The following is a 24,988-nucleotide window of genomic DNA, read 5'->3' on the forward strand; positions in this document are numbered from 1 at the left end:
AACATTGTAACCGGCAACTATCTAACCAATATGGGAAATGTATACAAGAATTCGTTTTAACAATCTCTGGCTAAATCTGTCGTTATTGCAACCCTTCGAGCCCCACATTGGGCACCAAAAAGGACTGTCGTGGTTTGGCCTCAGCCAACAACAAAGAACCACACAGTCGCTCACGCAACTCCCACAGTCATGGAAAAAGGAATCGTCAGGGCAAAACTCGTGGGTTAAAATAATGCAATTTAACAGAACAGTAAAAGGAAAAGATGAAAACGTGATTACAGTACTGCCGCGACGTGCAACTGACCGGACCCGCGCCACCGCAGCCCACCCCCAAGTGGCAACTGCTCTCCTCGTCTGGCTAGCTCTTCTTATACCCCGGGCATGGGTCACGTGGTATGGAATACCTGCCCCCTGCTGGCTCCTGGGGAAATTAACCCCATCCCTGACGAAACCAGGACAGAATGACACACACTGCTAGTCTGTGGACAGTCTGTATGGCTGGCTGATACTCACCCTCTCAAGTCACAGGTAGATGTGTCTAGGTGATCCCCAGTGTAATTTATCTACAGACTTTACCTTCCTTTGCCAGCTAGAGGAGAAAAGCAGTAGTGGAGACAACACACAGGTCCCCTGCATGCTTTCAAATCTTCCAGATCAAAACAAGTATCGGCTCGTGGCGGGTTGATGCTGTAGCTCATGAATTTGTTGAACAAACACCCAGACCACAGGGAACTGGAACGAAAACAACCACTCAAGCCCTACTGTGTGCTAGGACAAAGGGAAGCTCAAAAATTACATGAAGGAATTAGCAGTGTACGTGTCAGCCTGTGCTGACATTTCTCCTTAGGAAGCTGCTACTGATTGCCCTCAGAAAATTGCAAAGTGCTAGCCAGACCTTAGCTCTTATGACCAGTTTTATGGGGCAGCTGCAGAATGGGGCAATACTTTGCCTGGAAAGAGATTTTTCACTGTAAAAGGTCATTAAGGAAAACCAGATCCTATCATTCCATCTTACTGGAACAAACACCAAGTACAGAAACGACATTTTTCTTGGTTCCTACCTGTAGTGATGCTACAACCTGTAGAAACAAGCCATTTCTCCCTAGACGTATGTAACACCCAAATACAAATTTATTTTGGACAAAAGTATTCTTCTCTTGGAGAAAGAAGACATTGCACCGAAGGCAATTGTTATAAGAAAGGATCAGTTTTGACAATTCAGTGTTACCATTTAAACTTGTTGGTATTTTGTAATGCTCTACATTAATCAAAATGTAATGCTGTGATGATTCATAGGTGAATAAAATGACATAGGTGAATAAAATGACTGTCTTTCTCTCTGTATTCCTTCTGTTTTCCACAGGAAGCCAAAGTAAGTGCATGAACTAGAAACACAGTGAAAATTGGATCTAACTTTAGTGACAGTACGGGTGTCAAGGAATAGGGCGACTATTGAGCCAAGGAGGACCTGCAGCTAAAATGTCGACCCACCACAAATGCAATTACCATTTCTTATGACAAGCTAACCATTGCTTACTAAAAGTGAACATATCTATCTAGCAAATATCTAGGCTATAGAATGAATAAAGCAGTAATATCACAGTTAAGACACTTGCAGAAGTAACTGCTTATCTCCAGGTAAGTTGTAGAATTGACTCTCCAAGAAGACAGCTGCAATCAAGGTACCAGTGATTGGTTACCGTTGGATCAGATTTGGAACTGACTCCTTAGGAACAAAAAGTGATCCATCTGGAGAAGCTAAGGAAATACAGAAGGAGTTTTGTGGGGGATACAAAGACAACTCAAAGACTGCATGGTGGGACCAGCAGAAGATTATCAGTGTGGAGGATCTTGGAGTCTGAGAATAAACTGCTGCCAAGATGAACATCTTTCCCATTGACATGCCAGGCAGGGTGCTCCTGGGACTCCCACACTTAAGATAGGGATTCAAAAGACCAACAGAGTGGTCTTGCTGACCTTGGCAGGCTGGGTTAACCATAAGACAATAACCATAACACTATGCTACTTATATTTACCATGATTGTACACTGCTAAGCTTATTATAGTTGCTCGCTAAGATTATTATAGTTACTCACATAATTGTATCTGCTATTGACATGGTTGAACTACCGTATTTTACAGCCTCTATAAACTATTAAATATCACTATGTATATACCTTGTATATGTATAGTCACAGCTTCTTTCATCACTGGATATCTTCAATGCACACTTTTCTTCCCTCCTAATACCTGGAAAAGCAGGGAATGCGGTCTGGTGCTCTTGGTACCACACACACCCGTCCTGCATCCCAGACTTGCAGCATCAGCTGCTGGGAACATAAAGATAAACAAATGCATGTTTCAGTCCTTGGAGTAGAGAAAGGAACCATGTTCCCTTGGCTAGTAGGACATGTTCACGAGTCTGACTAACACAAGGTTCAGCTGACTTACAGTGTATGTGTGAAGCCTACAGCAGGCAGTGGGATGCAAGTAAATGTTATAATGCCTTGTAAGATAAACCCATGCAGATCTGGATAGCAGGAATTTTGTAATGGAACAGCTGGACCTGTCTGGCCAGCACTTTTTGTGGCTGGTAGCAGCTGGCAACCAAGTCGCCTCCACTGTGGCTGCATCTGGGTGATTTAAATCTGGAGGCATGCATACAGGAACCCCACCACACAGTTGTGTGACATGCATGGTGCTAGGAATTGTTCATGGCTGTTTGTTCTCACTGTGGACAACTGGCAACATTGCTATTCTTTCACTCACACCTCTTCCTCCGAGGGTCCTCTGAGACCCTGAAACTGATTTTCAGTCTGCATCCCAAGAAATAATACTGCATATCAGCTAACATTGACTTTTAGTTTCTGGGAAAAGGTTGGCATATGAGTAATGCTGATTACATTTCTCTTAAAGGAATTTTTCTCCTCAGTGGTTTTGTGTAGCTGTGGGTGGTACTGAATCTATGCCTGAACAGATGTGGCAGGTATGGACATCTCTGGAATTAATATTTTATTTACCAGCTGAGCTTTTATTAGCTACCAAGAGATTTCAATGCCTGTTCCTTATCTTGCTTCATACACAAATTTAAATTCCGTTCACATTCTAACCCACAACACAATAAAAGAAGAACAAAATTATCATCCAGATTTGAAAGCAGATGGTTAGAGAAGACACTCAGAGGGCAACTTGCCCATCCTTCCACCTCAAGGGTTGACTTGACCTGAACCAGTCTTTTTCTTAGAGACCTCAGCTGGTGAAGAACTCTACCTGCTCTGGAACTTAACTACCCTTTACAATTGAAATATTTCTCCTCATATCTAACCTGATTCTTTCTGAAATGCTTTTTTAAAAGAAAAATGTCTGGAAAGCTGAAAGACACAGCTAATGCAAGAAGATTTATCTTCCATCTATCCTTTGGGCTTCATTTATTATGTGTGCTAAGTTTTTTCTCTTCCATTACCAAAAAGAACACCAGCCCAATTAAGATCTTCCCATCATTACCTCACGGAACCTTCTGCCAGGAATATATGTAGGACCGAAACAAACTGAGAGCAATAGGTAGGGTTTAACACTGAACTTTAGCTCCACAACTATGAGAGTCTGGCATACAGAAAAAGATTCCGTGTGTATTTCATTTACACAAGCCTGAAGTCTTTCTACATGATTTCCTTGGTCTGTCTGTGAGTGAACAGGCTGCCAAACATATCTTTGGCTTTGAGTTTCAGGTGAAGATGAGGCAGTTTTCAGTCAGAGGCCTAGGAAAGTATCTGCCATTGTAATGGACTATGGTCTGGTTTTGTCTTTTTACTGATGCTGTGGTATTGCTTGCAGATCTTCCTGTGGTGAGTGTACTGCTGTGCGTTTATATGGCAATGGAAACAGCATGTCCTTCTTCTCCTGCGTCTGTTTGCTCCAAACTCGTGTGCTGGGGATGTTGCAGAAAGAAAGGTTTTCCTACAGGAATGGCAGTGCTGAAACCCAGAGCCCTGAGTACTCTGTTCTCAGCACACAGAGCCTGCTTTGACGTGGATCTTGCCCAGCAATGTGCAGTGGCTCTTCTTCCACCTCAACATCAGGGATGTCTTGATTTCACTCGTGTGTGAACTTTGGCTCTTTTTTGTTTGTTTGTTTTTGTTGATCTACTTGTCTTTCTGATCAGTTCATTTATCCCCAGCTTGATGTCCAAGGAGTTGCTATGGAGAGGGGGAGAGCATTAGTCCCCAGAAAACTTCTGGGGAAGCCTTTTAGCACATTTGAAAGAAGGACACTTTCTTTTTCATTTAATTTATCCATTTAAGTCTAAGCTCTGCCATGCACTATTAGAATTTCCCAGACTGCCTCAGGCAATCAGCCATGCTGACCCTGGATAATGTCTGTGTTTTGTGAGGAGTAATAAACAAAGAATCACAGCCTGCCACACAGCGAACCATGCATATTTCCAACTGTGGTGGAGAATGAAAGGTAAGAGAGACAGCGCTGGCTGGCTCAGCCCCTGCCGCTCTCTTGGGGGTGGTTTGTGTCTGAGTGTTCTTGTCACGTCTTGGTGCTGTATAGCTCTGCTGACCAGGACCCTACCACTGTGTTAGTGGAAGAGGGCTGATTAATAATGGAAAAGAACAAGGCAAAGTCTGGAAACTGCAGTCCTAAATTACATTGTTCAGTTGTGTGTGAGCCAAACAGGAGCACAACTTAAGACAGAGGTGGCAGAGAGAGAGAAAGGAGGACAATAAAACTACAGGAAGGAGACACTTAAGATCCAAAGGCAGAGCTATGGATATATGAGCAGTTTCTGCTTCATGCCTTGTCTCTCCTGGAACAGACTTTCTCAAGCCATCTCTTTGGGGGCCATTAGAGTTTTTCAGCCAGCTTTCCCACAGAGATTATTTGTAGACATAGCTTCTGTCCTTTGAGTCCTTCACCTCATCCAAGGCTCTATCTCCCCACAAATTCCCTGCAGCTGACATGTGCCTTGCTCCTGTCTGCGAGCACAGGCTTTCAGCTCTGTCAAAATCACAACAGCTCTTCATCCATCCCCTATCTTGGTTCAGGTCTTCCAGTATGCATTTCAGTCTTATCCCCTTTCTCTTAGGAGGTTCCCATGGCAGGTACACAGGGGTCTGCAGTTTTCCACTTGCACCACAAGCATGGATCAGATGCAGATGTGGATTTCAAAGGTCTTATCTGATCTTCATCTGCCTCCCATCAGCATCTTCTGATGAAACTGGGGGAATCTGACAGTCACTTCCTTCTGGACAGAGAACTTAAGATTTACTCTTCCAAAGGGGCTGCATTCTGCTCTGAAACACAGTCATTGCGTATAATGATGCCACACTGAAATACCTTAAGTTGCTTCCATGCCATTCTCATGAGGTTATTCTGTCCTCGGCAGCTCCCCTGGATTGATAGGATGAGTTTGACATTAAGATTTGACATCATTAAGCTCTGACATCATTAAGCTCCCTCGAATTTTTCACTAAGAACTTTTTTTTCCTTCAGTAACCTATACCAATGTTATCAATGCTGATTTGCTGACAGCACAAGACAATGCAATTCTGCAATAGTTAGAGCTCAGGAAAGGTTAATTAGGTGATTATCATTAGTCCTTGCTGTGAGACTATTTAATTTTTGTCATCAATTCCTTGGGGATAATTCTGCGTGGAATAAATCCTGCCATATACCATTGTGGCTAAGATCTAACTAGCACACCCACCCTGACAGTGTATCTGTGGAGACCAAGGCATTGCCACAAGCTCAGAGCCAAGACTCAGTAAAATCAAAGGTAGTTAATCTATTAGTTTCAAACCTTTGACATACACTTCACTCTGAAGTACACAAAGTACTTCTCAATCCCGTTAGCCAGCAACAGAGAGAACTCTGACATCAAAATGCTTTAAAAACAGGAAGAATGCTTTGACAGCCAAAAAGAGCAAGCAAGAAAGTATGAGTGTTTATTCATGTGCTGTAGCCATTCACAGGGATGTGAAAAAATAAAGGGCAAGTAACTTATCTTCCCCTAGCCCTTTTTGATCTGGCACTCCAGCCTCTCCCTTTTGTAATTCAAGGTAGTTTTCTTGCTCCCCAGGAGGCTGTGGAAGTCATCATTGTAGTGAATGAAAGTTGGTAAGGGAGAATATCTGGTGCATCTTAACAATCCAACTGAATAGCATTAGTGGTGTTATAGTGCTAGAGGGACCATTTCAAAAACTAGCAGCTCTAAGTACTCACTTAGGGGATAACTGATACACAGCCACACTTATGTTACCCTCCTCAAGCTAGGCAAATGAAGGCTGGTCTCTTTTTTATATTGTCTGAGCACTTTGGCATCATTAATGAGACTTCCAGTACTCTTGGGTGGGGTGGGGAGGGATGAGAGAGAGACCTTACAATCACACCGAAATTAAGCCTTGGATGACGTGAAGTGGCAGGGAGTTTTGGAAGAAAACACATCAATAATTGAGCCTGCACATACATGTGACCACGCATAGAAAAACCAAGCTCAACTGGTCACACTGTTCCACACTCCCTGACCCTTATTTAGTCCCTTTCCATAATTTTCCCTTCATAAAATATCTGTGCATGCCTAACAGAGCCATGAACCAGTGGGAATTTCCATCTTTTCGGCTGTTAACAAACAGTTACTCTTCAAATGTTAAAAGAGTAATTAAAAAGAACAACTAAGAATACAGGTTGTGGTTTAGGCCAAATCGGCTACTGGGGGCACTCCAGATGGGACCGAGAGATGCTCCCTTCTACCCATCTTCAAAGAGAGAGGCAGAGGAGGGAAAAAGACTTATGAGTTTAGAAGGAACTAAACTACTTTAATGAAATATTAATAATAAAATAAAGAGAAAATAATGAAATATATACAAAACCGTATCAAGCTCCCAGGATGATGATCACATTCGCGTCTGGCACTGGGGAAGTCCCAGACTGGACTCAGCGATGGACGGGAACTGGATTCTGGATCTGCATTCAGGATTGGGATCAAAGGCAGACGAACAGAGTCCTCGTCAGATGTCGGTCATTGAAGGAAGAGAGAGCTGACCCTTTTATCCCTCAGCTTTCATACTGAGCAGGAGGCAGATGGGATGGAATACCCTCGTTGGTCAGTTTTGGGTCACCTGTCCTGTCCACTCCTCCTTGCAGGTGGGACCCCACTATGCTTTTCTGCTTCCGACCCTCCAACGGGGCAAATAACAAAGTTGGTTGGCCTTGGTTGTTACAGCAATATGTACAAGCAAGAGCCTCTCTGCATACTATTCCTTGGCATCAATTATAAACATAGGTCTTATCACTCTGGGAACGAACAGTGTCTGCACAATATGCTGCTAATTTCAGTAGTTAGAAGAAGCCTAGCTAATAAGCAAAGTTACTGAACAAAATTGGCCCTGTCTTACCTCAAGCCAGGACAATTCACTTCATTGAAACACACATGAGCTTTTTTTGGATCAGCTGGGTTGTTTCAGTTTTTTTGTCCAAAACATCAGCACGTTTCAGTAAAAGTCCTAGTTATCCAAATTGCTGCTAAAACCTGAGAAGCAGGGAGAAAAGCCCTTTCAAATTTCAGTGTTGACTGCTACAAAAGAAATATTGTGTTAGTGGAAGTGTATCTTTTTCCAATAGTAGAGTACTTCAGAAATGACTACTATGCAAGTACACGCAGAAGAAGCTAGCACAAATGCAGTGAGGAAAATAGAAACTCTGATATCAGTGGAAGGAATATTGCCTCTGAGAAGCACTAGAAAGAAAGAGCTCTCTGTGAACAAAACAGAGAAGCCAGCAACCAACTCAGCCCAACCTAAAGCCAGGGCAGGACAAGCACAGCGAACAAGCAGAAAAGATGCTCTGTGTCTGAGCTGGCTGTGTTGCAGGATTGAAAGGAGACGTTGTGTCATGCCCACTGATGGGCAGCTCCTGGCACCATGTCAACAGGTCGAGTGTGTATTGTGTCTGTGATTACCTTTCAGATCTTGCTCAGCAGATGCTGGAGTTCTGGAGGCATGCTGGAGTTCTGGCACTTTGACCTTCCTCTTGCTCTTGTGCTTTGAGGGTAGAAGTCTCCCATATGCAAGATTTCTGTCAAAGGGGCTTGTAGAGTGTGGGAGGATAAGAAGTTTGCATGTTGGCAAAAAACTTAGATGCAGATTTTTAAGCTGGGCACAAGCTTCTAATTCTGGAGTTCTTTTAAGGAGAGTGGGAAACATGGTGTGCATTTTCTTGCTGATAGAAAATTTCCCTCTTATTTATATATTCATACATTCTGAGCATCCTTCCTAGTAACTGCTTGCCTGTCACTTTCCCAATGCGGCTGATTTCTCAGACCCAGTTCCTACTCTTGTTTGACTTGGTTCTCCCCCTAGAAAGAAACCAGCCCCTCCCACAGGTGCGTCAGGAGAAAAAAGCAGGAGCCTTAGAGACACACAGTCTCTGATTGAAGACAGAACAACTCACTAGACTAGCTTCCCTAAAAGCACCCACTTGCTCTTTTAGATTACCCATCAATATCCCATCACTCACCTGCTTCCCAACACAGCACAACAAGCCTGAGGACAGTGTTATTATTCAATAAAACTGTGTGGAAATGTTATTTGCCTGGCTGTTCAGGCTTGTGTTTGGAAACTTACATTTCTAGGGTGCTAATTTCATCAGCCTTTATCAGAGACAGTGTGGGACTCCCGAGAGAAGAAGGTGTCAGCTCTTGCTGGAAGAGGGACAGCAACGCTGGACGCAATGGACAATGTAGGAAGCAGGAAGTTGCTTTGTTTCAATGAATTTAATTAGAAGACATTAACAATATTTTTTCCATTTTGCCCTGTGACTCTTCCTGCTGGGATATCATCTGGAAAGTACATTCAAAAGAAAAAGCAAAACTCCAGACACTAGAGTGATTCCCCTCTGTACCATGCTTTAAAAGTGCAGGACATCTCTACAGCACAAAGGACAAAGTCTGGGAAGCCACACTGTATTGGGTTTATGTGTCCAGGTGCTGGCAGCGGGGGTCTACAGAGGTGGCCTCTGTGAGAAGAAGCCATGGGCTGCCCTGTGCCAGACACAGTCAGTTGCAGCTCCAGAGAGAGACATGGACTGCAAACTGGTAGCTGGTTTCAGGCCAGCTACCAGTAATTAAGATTAGAGGAAAGATTAAGAGGAAGTATTCCAATTATTCCATATGAGCACCTTGCTCAGTTTGATAGCTATAAGTTAAGCATCAGTTGTGAGCTTTTCTAGTCAGTGGGTAGAGACGTAGACTGTGGACGTCAAGAAAGGTACTGAGGATATCATCCTTTGAGGTTTGCATTCCTCCCTATTGAGTACTGAGGAAGAATTGACCGCCAGCTCAGGTGGAGACAATGAACAGTTTGATAGCTAAAGCTTGATAAGGCAAACCCACTTCATGAACCTAGTTATCCCTAAAATGATAGCAGATATTGCCAGGGCTCCCTCCTCAACTGAATTCATTTCCCTCTCACTCTGAATTCTGTAGGTGCCTATTGTGAAGGTCTTTAATTTTTTTAAGTAGACCCTTAACTACCCATTCTCATGCTGACCAATTCATTAAAATTAGAAAGCAGCAAGTTTCCTCTTCCTTTTTCTCCCTCTTTCGCTCTCTCAACCTCCCTTCCCTTAGGTGTAATCAATTCCTTCTGCAGAAATGGAAACAGCCTAGGAATACGTTTGGGTTCTGCTAATGAAAGCTAACAATAGCTGTGAGATTCACCATAGCATGTCCCAACTATTTCCAATGTAGACTATGTCACACACTATCATTTCACAGCTAACAGCTGGCACAAAGAAAAATGAAAGTGTCTTTTAAAATGAAGGCCAAGCTACCTTTATTTAATGTTGATTAACATACCTCTTGGCTTACTCATACATGGATTCAATTTAGATGTAGTTTCAGGATAGTCTTCTTGCAATTCTTATTTCCTTAACAAGACTTTTTGTTGCATGCCAGATGTTTGTTGTTTTTAAATGTAGGGCCTATCCCTTTAAGAAACCAAAGATCAGCTTCACTAGGCATAGTTCTTGCCCTTTTTGGAAAAAGGAAGATATGTCTCCCCTGACTAATACCAAAGACCTTCCACAGAGTTAATGGCCTCCCAGTCAGGATGATAATACTCGCTACTTGCCCCTCAATTGCATGCACAAAATGATCATTTCAGCTGGTGAATGTGCAGCAGTAATAGACGAGCTCTTGATATGTCAAGCCTGATGCCCCACCTCACTAACCATCTATGTTTCCCTCAGTGACCTGTGGACCTTCTTCAGTGATGCTGATAAACTGGAGAGTTCCTGCAGGGAAAAGTTCAGGAAACAAGTTGTAGCTGTTTTTCTCTGCACATCCTGAGCCACAGTGCAATAGGGTCATCTCCCAGCAGCTCTGTTCTTTGGGTACTCATCTGCCACCACTACTTTCCTGCAATCTGAGGCCCTCCCAGACTGACTCCTTGAAGGGAGCTAATGGGTCTCAAACTTTGAATGGATGCAGGGTACTTAAATCTCATCTACCAGAGCTCCCCTCCCCTATCCCTGGGATAGGAAGGGAGGGGAAAGACATAGTCACCAGCGATAACAGCCCAGATTTGCTCTCTTCTTTATATGTAGAGGAGATAAGTCATATATAAGGAAAATAAAGAAAGAAAACTCACAGAGCAAAATGAGTAGCAGGAACGTAATGGTACACCAGAACTGTAATACTGTGTTAGATCAAGTGTCCAGTTAGCCAGGCAGAAGTTGCTGCTTGGAGAATGACTGTGAGAAGTAGGGTAATATTAAGTGATCCTGCCTCTGGCATCAACTACTTTCAACCAACATCATGAAACCAAACTTGCATTTGGGCTGTCATATTTAGCTCTTCTCCATGGATGGATGTAATGTTTCTTCTTTTTTAACCCTATATTTTTACATTTCAAATTCTGTTGAAAGACTTCAAACATGATGGTTGAAAATGGATCTGACCAGAGCACTGCAACATACCTGAAACTGTGACAAGGATTTCATAATTCCCGCAAAACTCTACAACTCTACTCCTTCTCTGATGAGTTTCTCGGGTGACTTCCCAAATCCCACCCTTACTGGGCATCTCTGTGAGAATTTGTTGAGATAGATGCAAGTGGTGTACATTCTTCTGAGCTTCCAAGTTGCAGCATCACATTTTGGATGCTCTTTCAGTCACAGCTAGAGACTGAACTACTGCGTTAAGATTAAATTCCAGAAAGCATGTAAGAGTGAGTGTTGTGGGTAGATGTGACTATTCTTTAGTCTGAAGGCACACTTGTTCACTAAAAAAGTTATTATTCAACCAAATGTAGCATAGTTAGATACTCTGCTAATATTTTTTATATATATAAAGACTTATTCATACATCTAACTCTACAGCCACATGGAAGTCAGAAGTCTACTTTTATTCAGACTCAGCAAAGAAGTCTGAGTCCTGGAGGACAAGCCTGCTAACTGGCTTCTCTTGTTGAAAGCTGTAGTGCAGATTTGGGACAGCATACGCTTTGAGGATCACTTTTGTTGATGATCTTCGCATTCTGTGTGTTTTCAATTTTGAAGGCTTTTTAAAAAATCAAATGACTCTTCAATATTTAGTGAAATCAGTCCCTCATTTGGCCTCTGTGTCTCTTTTCTTGGGAAAACTGAAATGTGCTATGAGTGCTTTTCCAGTGTGTGCATGCCATGACTACCAGTAATCTACAACTCACAAAGAAAAAGCTCAGAAACGTGTCAGCTCTTTGCTTTGTTTTGGAAGTATATAATTAGAGAATTAAAAAAAAAAAATCTTGATACTTCATGAAATACATACCAGATGAACGTAAAATATAGCCTATATTTTACCATGCCGGTCTTTATGATTGAGTTAAATGTTGTTGTCATAATGAGACCTTACTGAGTTTCCTTACACTGGTCTGAAGATAGAGGTCAGGGCTGACTTTTTAATTTTCCATTCTGTGAATGTACCAGATATACTTATTTCTAATTGCCATACTTGCCCCTTTCTGAGTTAACCACTTTCATGCCTTTTAGCAATTTACATTTTATAAATTTTACAAAGGTGCTGAGGCCATATTTTATTCATTACTTTGTGTCCTCTGATCATAATACAAACTTACATTTCCTAACATAAGATTGTGTTTTCAGCTGTGATTTCAAGATAACTTAATGCTCCTAAACATATCAATCCATTCCAATTAACAGTAATGCAAGTCTCTCAGTGATTTCTCTGAGCAGAGGATCAGGCTTGGGACTGCCTTATTTCTTCTCCTTATCTCTATTAAATTGAATAAATTTTACAAATATTACTTTGTTAATCAATTCAGAGCATTTGCACAAGGGAGTCTGTCTTGCCTAATCTACCAGAGTCTGAAGTACATGAGTGCTTTGCTTTTCTCCACACCATGTGAAAAGTGTCTCAATCTGATTTCTTTTCTTTTTACAGTATTGGAAATCGGTGGGATTACCATCTCATGCTGAAAAGCCATACAGTGAAGCAGATACAGGAATTCAAGGAACATGGATTTTTTTCAGCTTTGCCACTAAATTGCTGTGTCATCCTGGTGATGTCACTTAACCCATTTTGCCTCCTTTTCTCTGCTGTCCTGAGCTCTTTAAGACCAGCTATTTAGACCTTACCTTGCACCACATACGTCAATGGTAGTTTTGCTATTGGCTTTAACAAAAACTCAAAGGGCATGATACTTTTGCAGTTTTGGAGGAAACTCTCCATGTTTGATTTTTTTTTCTCCTTCACTGAAATTGCTCTTTATTAAAAAAAAAAAAAAAAAGAAAAAAAAAAAGAAGAAGATGTACTACAGGAAAATGGGTTCCAAACAGGCTAAATTGATCTGTTTTGCTAAAATTAAGACATTCCACTTACACTGGTCTTTTCACTTGCTTTCAACAATAAGTCCTCATTTGAAGAGCTATTTCAATGTAAAGAAAAACATTTCCTGAGATAAGGCTGTCTCATAAGGCCAGAAACATTTGAATCTTCTGTTACTAGATGAAATCTCTTTCAAATTTTCTTCAAAGGTCTTCAACCAGAGGAACAGACAGCTGCAGGATGAATTTTTTTCTTCAATATTTTCTTCAGAGGTCTTCAACATCCATGGTTTTGGCAACATTTTCTTCTCTGACAATTGGTTGATGGGACTTTCAGAGCTACTCATAGCACACAGTCTTCTTGCTTAAAGTGATTTTGCTTGAGGTCTATAATGCTCCATTGACCAAACCAGAGATACACTTGTGGTTTAACCCCTTACACGCAGCTGCTTACTCAACTCCCCTCCCCCCCACAAGGGAGAAGAGAGAGAAAAGCAGGGGAAAGAAAAAAAAAATTGTGGCTTGAGATAAAGACAGTTTAATAGAACAATATCAGGAAAGGAAAAGTAACACTAATAATAACAATAATAACAAGCATAATAATGACACCAGACATTCTCACTGTCCGGTGAATTGGCACCGTCCCAAGCAGTGATCCCAGATGTCTGTCCCCTGGCTACCCCCTGTTTATATACTGAGCATGACATCTATGGTATGGAATATTTCATTGGCCATTCCATCGTTCTGTCTATTCTTCTATGGAAGCTGAAAAATAATTCCTTGAACAATGCAAAAATCACTTAGCAACAACTAAAACCAATAGATACTATTGACATCCCTTTCACAGCAACCACTAGGAAGAGAAATTAACTCTTTTGCAGGTGAAACCGGGACAACACTTTAGGCAGGCAGCATGAATTTGTCTAAAATTCATCCTGCAGCTGTCTGTTCCTCTGGGAGAAGGGAAGAACTTGGTCCAGGGAGGTTGCAAGCTTTTACTCCTCTCTCCTGTCAGGAAAGGGGAAAGAAAGCAACCGGAAATCCATTCAGATTTCAGATAACTTTGTGATTCAACTCTGGCAGCATCAATGACTTAGGGGTAGCTAATTGAAGTGGAGTCATTAGCAAGCAGAGATGTGCTCCTATGCAAAGACAATTTGGTGTTTCATTCTTGCCTTTAATTGTCTGAGAGAATACAAAGCAATTCCCAACTGTAGGAAACATATTTTTATAACCACATGCCTTTTTTTCCCTTTTCTTTCTTTTTAAATAATTTATTATTTTAAGAAAGCTGTGTAAAGCTGCAAATTTTGAAAGAATTGGATCTCCCTTTATTTCCAACACCGAACCCACAGGTTTGATGGCTGAAATGAAGTCTGCCTACAGCATTGTTATTGCCACATGGTGATTCACATGAGTTTTTCATGGGATGTTATTTCTTGTTCTTAATCTAGCCTGAAGAAAAGGAAATTGATTTTCTGTTCTTCCTATACCCAACTGTCTTTATCTCCTTAATAAAAACTTTCTCTAGGTCTCGAGCCAAGGACTAATCAGAAAATGAGCAGCATTATGAGAATGCTTTCCCACTGGAGAGAACAAAGGTCCTAACTTAGGACTTCTGTGCCAACAACCCAAATGTTCTGACTTTTCTAGCAGTAAATTTGAATACCACCTACGTGAAATCATGGAAGACCTGGAAATTACATGTCTTAGGTACCTACAAAGAATTGGATACTTTTCATGGTTTTCCTGGGACATGGACAATTCCAAATACTGCAGAGAATCTTACTGCCTAAGCACTGAGAGCATTTAATTGCCTAATAAGAAAAATGGGATAAATTAATGGCACACATCCAGAGACAGAAGGATTCACACTTAAACAGGACAAGGACTGCACATTCCCCTGCTGTGTGATATGTGGCCTGCAGGAGCAAACATCAAACCCCAGACTGCACCATTTCCCTGTTGCCAGCAAAAAGACAAGGAAGTCCTGAGCATTTCTTACTGTGCTATAGACCCTCACGGATGCAGCAAGTTGTTAACATTCTTCTGCCACCAAGGCTTTAATCATGTAATGACCCTTCTGCTTTTGTACTTTGCAAACAGAAAAAACTTAGCAAAAGTCTTTGTGTCCCCCCAGCCCGATAAATCTCAGAAGAAACTGGGCTTGTGATGAACTCATCAACTATGTTAGTGAAACCATAATAATAATAGCAACAATGAATTAAACCCTCAAATGAGGAAGTTCATTATATTGCTATCAGAATTTGGATACTGTATTGTACATGAGCTTGAGAACATACATTGTGAGGTGTAGCAGAGATGAAATACTGAACATATGCTTATTAAGAAAACAATTGACCTTTTCTTGTGCAATTCAAGAGCTGAGGTTCCTAGAAGCATAAATGTATGACTATGCAATTAAGCACTGTGCCACAACCAGCACAGCACCCAACAGGGTCAAATACAAATATAGAGACAACCTTAATTTCTCCAGCATTTAAATTTTCTTTTTGCAACCTTTACATACTTCTTATGCAGATTTCATGCTCAGTTTGGAGGGAAGGAATCCTTATTAATATAACTAAACTTCTGCTTTATTCCCCACAGCATATAAAGCTGGTCAAAGACAAGGGGAGCCAGAGACACTTACCCATTTCACTCTGAGAACTGAATGTACAATAGCTACTGAAAGTTCACATTTCATCTCAAGTATGGCCTAAATTCAAACCTGAATTCTGTCTTGAAGCCAAGCCAATTGGACAGAGGATCACGCTTACATCCTTTTTGGTTGAAACCCACCATTGGAGGATAGCCTTGAGCTCTTGCTACTTTTCAGCAGGGGCTCAGCAATGCCGACTTTGTAAAGCATGTGTAAGATTTTCAGGAAGCCAAACTGCACACATTGTCTCACTAGCAGCCAAGACGGGTAGACTGTTAATTACACAGCATGTACTAGGACTCTCCCGGGCCTGGGTTCTACCACTATGGTGGAAATCACGGAATCACAAAATGGTAGGGGTTGGAAGGGAGCTTAGGAAACCATCTAGTCCAACCACCCTGCCAAATCAGGTTCACCTAGAGCACATTGGTCAGGATCGCATCCAGGAGCATTTTGAATATCTCAAGAGAAGGAGACTCCACAACCTCTGGGCAGCCTGTGCCAGTGCTCTGTCACCCTCAAAGTTAAATAATTGATTATGTAAATAAGCAATTGTGGATCATTACTTGAAGAAAGTTATGAGCTTTCACTGCTGAGGTATGCAGGTGTACAACACAAACAAGGTCATCTGTTTATAGAAGGCATTATTCCACCCAAGACCACTGGAAACAAGATGGCTGCTCTAACATGGGAAACTGATAGTACTTGGTATTAGCAAGGTAACAAAAATATCAGCTACCCACAGCCTCACCACTGGGGCACAGACAGCTGTGGTAGGGCACAGAAGGTCTGTGATGCAGTAGTGTTGAGATCAATCCCAGATCAGATCAGAAAGCAAGCTGAATACACTCACATTGGAGTAGAAGGAAGCTGGAGTATACCCTGGTTATGTTCTTTACATTCTTTCAATCTGTTTTCTGTTATCAGATGCTGGACTTTAATATCGGGTAGGAATTGGAGACAACTGCTGGTCCAGTTATTTCAAAATGTCATGTCTAAATGTCATCCTTAAAAATTTGTTTCCAAATTAAAATGTTGCATATTTTAAATGAAAAAAAAAATTTGATTGCTGCATAATTCATTCTACCTTTTCCCTAAGTCATTTCCGTGCCCAGCTGCCATGCTGGGTTGAGGGCATATGTATCTCAATTTAACAGTCTGGATTTAAAGCCTGAAGCTGGCACATGCTGGAAAGTATCAGTTGTATCTATCATCATTCCTTTCAAGCTCTGCCACAGCTCCCACATTGCCTGAAGCCCTAAATGAGAGAGTGCATTCATCACTGTTGTTGAAGAGCCAAGGCAAAAAGTCCAAAACAACAAACGTGATGAGCCTGTGCTTTCTGTAGGCTTCACCTAGAGCCTTATTAACTAACTAATAAAGCCATGATTCCCTGGCTTGTTTACCTGACATCCTGGAGCTGCACTAAGGGAGTAACTTTTTGACTGTGGGTTCATGACCTAGGACAGACGCTATTAAACTTGTACTCTGAATAAATAATTTGCTCCTACTCACATGCTCATTTCTCACTCCTTCATATGAGAAATAAGCAAATATTATTGGGAAGATCTTTAATAGGCAAAAGTTCTTAGATTTAATTCATACTTGCCAACAACAACTTTTGTATGTGCACATACCAGACAGAATCTGTTTCGGTTTTCTCCTTCTCTATTTCTGCTTTTAGTGGAGTTGGTGAAGAAATTAATGTAAATAAGCAAGTAATGGAGGACGTAATCCAGCCCTTTTCCCTATTCTTTCAACATTTGTTTCACATTTCCAGCCACCAATTCACAATACTTTGAGACAGAGTCTTGTATATCATCAAATCCATCTCTGTCAGGACAAAGTAATCACAGAATGATTAAACTCTCTTTCACAGAACTCTCAAACTTAAAAAATAAAAAAAAAAAAGCTCCTCTCTACAGTTTGATCCATCTTTACTGATTCTGCGGGAAACAGCTTCATGTTTCAAAGGCATGCTACTTGGAATTATCCCCAGAAGAAAGAAAACCACAGGAAACTGAGCTCTTCTGTTTTCACAAGCTGAGTGCACTCCCTAAAGTGGGACTTCCTATAGAAAAGCTGCAATTCAGAGCTTTGCCTGAGGTCAAATAACATTGTTCCAAGTATCCCTTTTTACTTTTTCTGCAGAGCCAACCCTCTGCAGTAATGCTCAGGAGTAAATGCATTTCCAAGAGACTTTACCACTCAGCCTGACTCAGCAAAGTCTAGATAGCTGGCAGTATCCCAGGGAAATCCCTATTAGCTGGAAGCTTCATCTAAGCTCAGGCTGTATGCATCCTACTCATGAAAATGCAAATTCTAGCCTAGATCACCTTGGATTTGTAACAGAGGGCATCTCAGCTTTCTTAAATGCTTTTAGAGCTCTTTGCCCAACAGTGAGAAAAGTACAACCACTATCTACCTCAGGAACACTTCAATGGTCTAGCAGAAGAGACAGCAACCAGTGAAAACAGGGCATTAACCCATTGGCCTGCAACTCAGAAATTCATTACTCTTTCTTTGTTCCCTCCTGTCTAATGCAGACCTACGTCATTGCTTAGAAACAGTTCCAGCTATAAACATACATTAGACGTATACTGTACATACTGATATGTTTATATTAATACATTACACTCTCTAGATATATATTCATTAAATACATCATAAAACCAAAAAATTTTGACCAGGTAGGTGTTCTGAATTTTTCTGTCTGGTAACCAATACCCTCTTTTAAATGATCATATTAATACCTTTCTACGGCAGTGTCACAGGTAGACAACTCCCTCTAAGTACTTTCTTTTCTTAGAATCATAATCCCAAATTCTTTCATTTGCAGAACAATTCTCCATACCCCTTTACAAGGTGCACTATGCCACCAGAACAATTCATCCGTGCTTCTGTCCTGAATCATAAGGATTGGGTCAGAAGTATCACTCAGTGCAGACATAGTTTTGTTTATGGACAGTCGCTTTCAGCTCTGTGATGAGACTTTGAAGCTTTCACCCAGACATGTTGTTAAGTCACTGTAACCTGTGCAGAGGTAGGCACTGCCCAGGGAACATCTCATATACTGAGCAGGGCTTCCTCATTCTGTCTACAGGTATTTTCTATTGTTCTTTGACATGTCATCTAAGTCAACACACAGACTTTCTTAATCAGAAACCCCTCCTCCAACCATTACCTGCATTTCTTTCCAAGTTATCTGAGCTCTAGGACCTCATCTTATAAAAGTAAATTATTCTAAAGAAACAATTTTGACCCAGTCTTGAGGGTGAGGCAGAAAAACTGTCTTCTCTCTCCACACATTAATCCCTAAAAGCTAATGTATGGTAACAATGAGTTCAGCTACCTTAAATTAGCTCATTTCTCTAGTAAAAGTTTGTTTTGTACATGTCAATCTTATTCTGAATCCTCGCAATCATTCATTTCCTTCTCATTACAAAAATCAACTTAAGTAATAGAGAGTAGTAGAGAGTCCCTCAGATAAACAAAACTCTCTTTCTTTCAGATGAATCCCCTGTGAGTAGTGGAAGTCTAAATGTGAAAAGTAGAGTAGATTTGTCCCATTTCACCTGTCTACACAAAGAAAGCCTTGGAAGCAATAGAGAAGATACTTGTACTGTAGCTCTCAGAAACACGCGGAATTATGACCCTTCTCACAAACTACAAATGCAAGCTTGGAAAGCACCCACATAGGGATAGGGAAGCCTGTAACATTTAAAATAATGTAAGCATTTAACAGATAATGAGAAAAATACACATTTTTCTCCCCTCATTTTCACTCTCTATTTCAATTTTGCAGGGCTTTTTAGTGTGGGAGAAATGTTTAAACAATGACAGAGCTTGAGGAACAGTGCACAAGATTAGAAAGTTCAGTGTGGCAAAGCACCTGGCTCTATCCAGGTGCTCAGGAACAAATCAGCTGAAAACAGTTCTCCATTAAGCACTATGAGTTGCCCAGCTGGATCCCTACCTTGTCTCGAATACCTTGTCTCATAACTTCTCTTTCAGCCTCCATCTTCGCATATTTGGCTTTTCTCTCTTCCTCTTCCTGCCTGAGGGCTTCCTGTCGTTCCTCTTCTTTCTTGGCAGCATCTGGGTCTTTCTCCTCATCCCCACCCAGCATCTTCCCCATGTCTTTGGTAGCCCCTAGAGAAAGCACAAGAGAAAGTCAGCCCTCTAAGAATGTGGGAAAACCATTCTCCTTCCCCCAAACTCAGGACTTCCTTCTACTCCCTTTCCATCTGGAAAGGTTTCTCCCTCCACCAAGGAGGAGAAGAAGGCACACTCCTCACAAAGGCAGAAGGCAGGCAAAGCACCCAGCCTGACTGGATGGGTTAGCTGGCACTGGTGGGAGAAGTGCAGCAGCAAGAAGAAAAGACTAAATCTGTAGACCTGCATGATGCCAACACAATTGATTTGCATTCCTGAAGGGGGCAAGCTGCCATCCACACAGTGTTTTCACTCCATCAGCTCAGTCAAGCAACCCAAGATTGATTTTGGGGAGTCTTTAATGTAATAAGCAGGTGATAAATCCAGAAAATAATAACACCAGGGCTCAGAAAGGAATTTGAAATCTTGATTTCACAGATAAGTAATCAGGGTCTTAATTGTTGCCAGAAATTACACATCCCATAACAGGTAGGAGCACACAGAATTAGCAAACATTTGGAGTTGTTGATGATTTCTAGGCTCCTACCATGGATCATAAAGAAGCAGCATCTCTGTATGTCTCTTACCTACCCTTGGACACCACTGCTTCTAATGCTTGGTGCATAGGTGGGATCCTGGCTCTGCCTGGTCCTCTTTCTACCCCTGCATGCACATCGGTCCCAAATTTTCAGCCCCTGTGTGCTCCTGAGCCAGGTCTTTATTATTGTGCAAAGCCCCTTTTACAACCATGCAAATGGGGAGGCTTCTTGCATGCCCCTCCATCCCCAGAGGGCTGCATAAAGCCATTTACCCTGTATTTCAGCAGCACTTTTAATTGGCAAATGACTGGCAATCATCCAGCTGAGGAGGAAAGCAGGTGCTCGGGAAAAGGAGAGGGTGTTCACTGTGATACGTCCTCATCAGGGTACTGGAGGGCTGCAGCAGTACAAGGCTGGTTACACAGATCAAGAGAAGATATGTATCCTTTGGGAGTTGTGTTGTAATCTGCCTGGAGCAGGAAAGAACCCTGAGTCATTTACTAAAAAGGTACCTTCATCCTGGAAGAACACTGTAGGTGTTAGACTAGAAGGAGATATTGTCAAAGTCCTTCCAAATAATTGTTTGTTGGCATTACTAGAAGCTAAGGGAAGGGAAGAGGTTTGCACTGCCCCTTTCTCTCCCTTATAAATTACTTCTTCAGTGTGTCAACAGTGACGAAGGACCGTGTTTCCTCTTGCTTTCCATGTGAGTTCTTGGGATCACAATGGTGGAACCTTGGTTCTTACAGGGAGAAACATCTGCAGCCTGTCAGTATGATTCCTCCTGAATTGTCCCAGAGATGACAATTATCAGATTAACTATTGCCTCTAACAATCAACAAGGAATTTGTTGAGAGGTTTGTGGCTTTTCTCCTCCACATTTCTTCTGCAGGTGACGTGTTTTCCCAGAGCCCTAAATTGAAGGCAGCCTTGAATCAAAAGCAACACTCCAATGTGACAGAGAAACGGTCCCTTTACATTTCCTATAGAGAAGCAGGAGAAAGTGATCATTTTAAGTTTGTCAAGATCTGGTTGTTATAGATGGGTGGGAAATAATAATAGTAAAGATGACTGTCTCCAATTCAGCTACCTAACCACAAGCCTCTTGACACTTCCATCCCATTGGGAAACCTGTGAATAAAAAGAGGAATACACCCAGGGACCCCAACCAAACCCCAGCAAGAATATTCATGGTCCCTAGCTACTGTCAGCCTTCCTCTACTGTAATTTTGCATCCTCCTCTGCAGTGTCAGAGTAATACAGGAACTCTTGCATATTGAGGGCAAATTTACTCAGACCATCAGGTGATTTCTTTCCTGGGATGCAAGGAAGGCTAACTGATATTGCAAGCAAGTTATAATTTCATACTAATTGGAAAGGCAATGCAGACTAATTAGGTCATACATCCTTATTGCAAGGACATCCATAAGGAGCCTTACCACACATAAATCATTGATGACCACTGCCAGTAACGCCTTTAATTTTGGATTCCCAAGAACAAATATTTCCACTGATGGTCAAACTGATTAGGGTTCAACAGTCTATGAATTTTATCTCTTTTTAGCTTCTCTCCACTTAGAGCTACCCAGACAGCGTAATACACTAGTTACTTATGAAGCAGAATTCAGCAGCAGAGATTTTTTTTTCCCTCTAAGCACTACTTCTTGGCTATCATTAAGTTATAATGTCAGCTCAGCTCATCATGTAAGGAATGAAATTATGTAGGCTTTCTTTTATCTCTTAGACAAGACCAAGAGTTTGAATACTTTATGAATTTGATTTTGCAGCTATTCAACACACAAGACACCTACAAGAACAAGAATGTAGTTTTAGGATCTCACAGACTCAAGTCTTAATTCACCCCTGATTTCAAAGTCACCTTTTAAATGTCCAGAATGTTGCACTGTGTTATAACTGTTAACTAATTGGAAAGAATTTTGAGAAGTAAAATTTCACACCACATTTTAACTCCAATCTTTTGTGTTACTTTTGGTATAGGTTTTTTGGTATAGTTGGATTTTTTCTTTTAGCAGTTCAGCAGTGGATGCTCCAGAGAATTCATTTGCACATCCTAAGATGCTGCAGTTACAGGCATAAGTAGAAAAGAAGAGCAGAATTTCTGTCCTCAAGCCTACTTTTGAAGCTTTGAAAGAAACAGAGGGGAAGGACACACTTACTGAATCTGTTCATATGATAAGCCTGGGTCTTTTTGTCTTCTTTCACATCCCAAACACACATCTACCTTGACATTAAGAGAAGATAGAGAATGCCAAAGTAATCACTAATCAGTAAGGAGCTTCAATCAACTTTATGTCCAACATCTCTAGATGAGGCCACAGGAAGAACACAGAAATGACTAAAGCTCCAGAACAACATGTGCAAACTGTCACCTTTTTGGCCCTGCCCTCAAAGGATAAAAAACTTCCACGAGGGAAAGCATCTCAAAGGTGGTTTGTTTAGAAGACAAGTGGTATGGCAGGTATTCCAAACTAATAGTCATTCCCTTGATCCATACGGGTTAAAGAACTAGTCAATCAGGTGTTAAGCCAAATACTATGAGCTCACTTAGATACAATTTCATGTGACATTTGCTGGTTTCAGTTGCCATCAGCCATCTGAAAAACTGTAATTCGGTTGTGCAGGAACATGTGGGAGACATTCCCCAGTGAAATAGCTGGAAAGCAGGCCAGCTATCTGGAAAGTAGTTTTTCAGCAAAAGCCTTGGAGTCCTGATGAACAACAAGCTGACCATGAGCCAGCAATGTGTCCTTGCAGCAAAAAAAGTCAACAGCCTGTTCGGCTGCATTAGGAAGAGTACTGCCAGCAAGTTGAGGCATCCTTCCCTTCTACTTAGCCCTGGTAAGACCAGATTTGGAGTGATATGCCCAGTTCTGGGCTCCCAGATACAAAAGTGACATAAAGCTACGGGAGTAAGCCAGCAAAGGGCCGTGAAGATGACTAGGAGACTCAAGGATCTCTCATATAAGAAGCTAAGAGAGCTGGAACTGGAAGGTTCAGGGGGGTCTCAGTAATGTGGGTAAATACCTGATGAAAGGGAATGAATAAGAGGCAGCCAGGCTCTTCTCACTGGTGTCCAGTGACAGAAGAGATAATGTGTACAAACTGAGATATGGGGAATGCCATTTAAGCCTAACTAAAAAAAAAAGGGGGGGAGTTGCAGAAACAGGCTGTGGAGTCTCCATCTGTGGAGATATTCAAAACTTCATAGGGCACAGCCCTGAGTAACCTGCTGCAGATCACCCTTTTTGAGAACGGGATTGGACTAGACAACCCCTGGGGATCCCTGCCAACTTCAGATAGTCCATGAGTTTGTGAGACCTCACAAGTGGTTTAAATGGCAACTGAAAATGACTGAAGTGAATTTTGCAAGGAAGAGCAGCACATACCCAAACAGATCGTGCATCTGAACGGAAGAAAACTGAATTCTTAAATTGCCTGACCTCCATCACAGGAGCTTCACCTCATATGACCTACCCCTTCAACAGCTGACTGACATCAATCCGGCTTTCACACAGAAAACATAAAATCACAGAATCAACTAGCAGAAGCAGAGTTCAATTCCTTACTTGTTAAAAAAAATATAAAAGGAAAAGAAAAAATTATCCTAAATATTGACATGCAAAGCTATTTGCTGCAAAAGCTATATCGAACAGGATTGGGACTTTTAAGGATGACTTACAGAGAAAGAGATTAACAGAAAGATCTTGGGCATTCTTAATTAAGCACAGGATGATGGAATTAGCACACACCATTGCTTCAGGTAAGGTAATTAAGTGAAATCAGAAGAATTTCTTTTGCACAAATCTCATTTCATATTGCAGACAAATAGCACCACACACCTGTCTTTCAAGAGTGCTGCATAAGTGTGTGCTTAGACCTCAGAGCATGTTGCAGAAGTTCCCCCTCTCAATCACAGCTGTCAGAGGAAGCAGCGAGAGGTTTACCTGAAACAGGCATGCCCTGAGAAAATTCTGCAAGTGCTTTTTTGGTAGTACCGTTTGCGGCTGAGCCACATTTAGATCAATCAGACAGGACAACTGATTTCTCAGAGTTTCTGAATCACAGCATGATTTTTATCATATCATCCAAACTACTGAGTACTGTCCACAGAGTACTGTCCTGGAGCAGGAATCGGTCACTCATTTTTGCAGCACCACTTCAGAAGCAGAACTAAGAATGTTTTACTGGAGAGAGATCTTTTTCATCAATGCCATAATGCAAAGCTTATGTCTGGCATACAGGAAATCCTTTCCCCATTTTAAGGCTTATGAAAGAGGTGAATTTGCCATTAAGAAAAAAGCCTTATAGCAATCATTATGGGACTCTTTACTCTGTCCAGAAGTCAAGACACTTAATCAGCAATTTGTCAGGAAAGGTGGTGTCCTGGTTCTGGCAGGGATGGGGTTAATTTTCCCAAGGAGCCAGCAGGGGATACAGGTATTCCATGCCATGTGACCCATGCCCAGGTTGGCAGGGGGGAGCTAGCCGGGGGAGGGGGCAGGAAGTCGCGGCGGGGAGCGGGCGGCCTCGGTCCGGGTCCGGTCGGGAGCGGCGGCATTGTAATAGCGTTCGTAGGAAAGGGTATTTCAAGGACCCAAAAGGACCCAAAAGGATATCGGTGGGCTTTTGGCATAGCTGCCTTGGAGACGGAAGAAATTAAACAGCTGTCCACCTTGCCTGGTCTTTCAGAGGACCCTTCTGTGGTAGGGCTGTTGAGGGTTAAAGAACAACAGGTGCCAATTGCTACCACAACAGTGCATCGGCAGCAATAACGCACTAACCG

General features: G+C 41.8%; 1 protein-coding gene across 1 annotated transcript in view; it reads right to left on the minus strand.

Moving 5' to 3' along the window:
- CPLX1 (complexin 1) overlaps positions 1–24,988 on the minus strand; it is a 41,487-nt gene that overhangs the window by 8,545 nt on the left and 7,954 nt on the right. Inside the window, exon 2 of the mRNA XM_009895082.1 lies at positions 19,467–19,642. Coding sequence (XP_009893384.1) covers positions 19,467–19,642 — 176 coding nt within the window. The remainder of the gene's footprint in view (positions 1–19,466; positions 19,643–24,988) is intronic.

Source organism: Charadrius vociferus, unplaced genomic scaffold (assembly GCF_000708025.1).
Source record: "Charadrius vociferus isolate BGI_N301 unplaced genomic scaffold, ASM70802v2 scaffold271, whole genome shotgun sequence".
NCBI lineage: Eukaryota > Metazoa > Chordata > Aves > Charadriiformes > Charadriidae > Charadrius > Charadrius vociferus.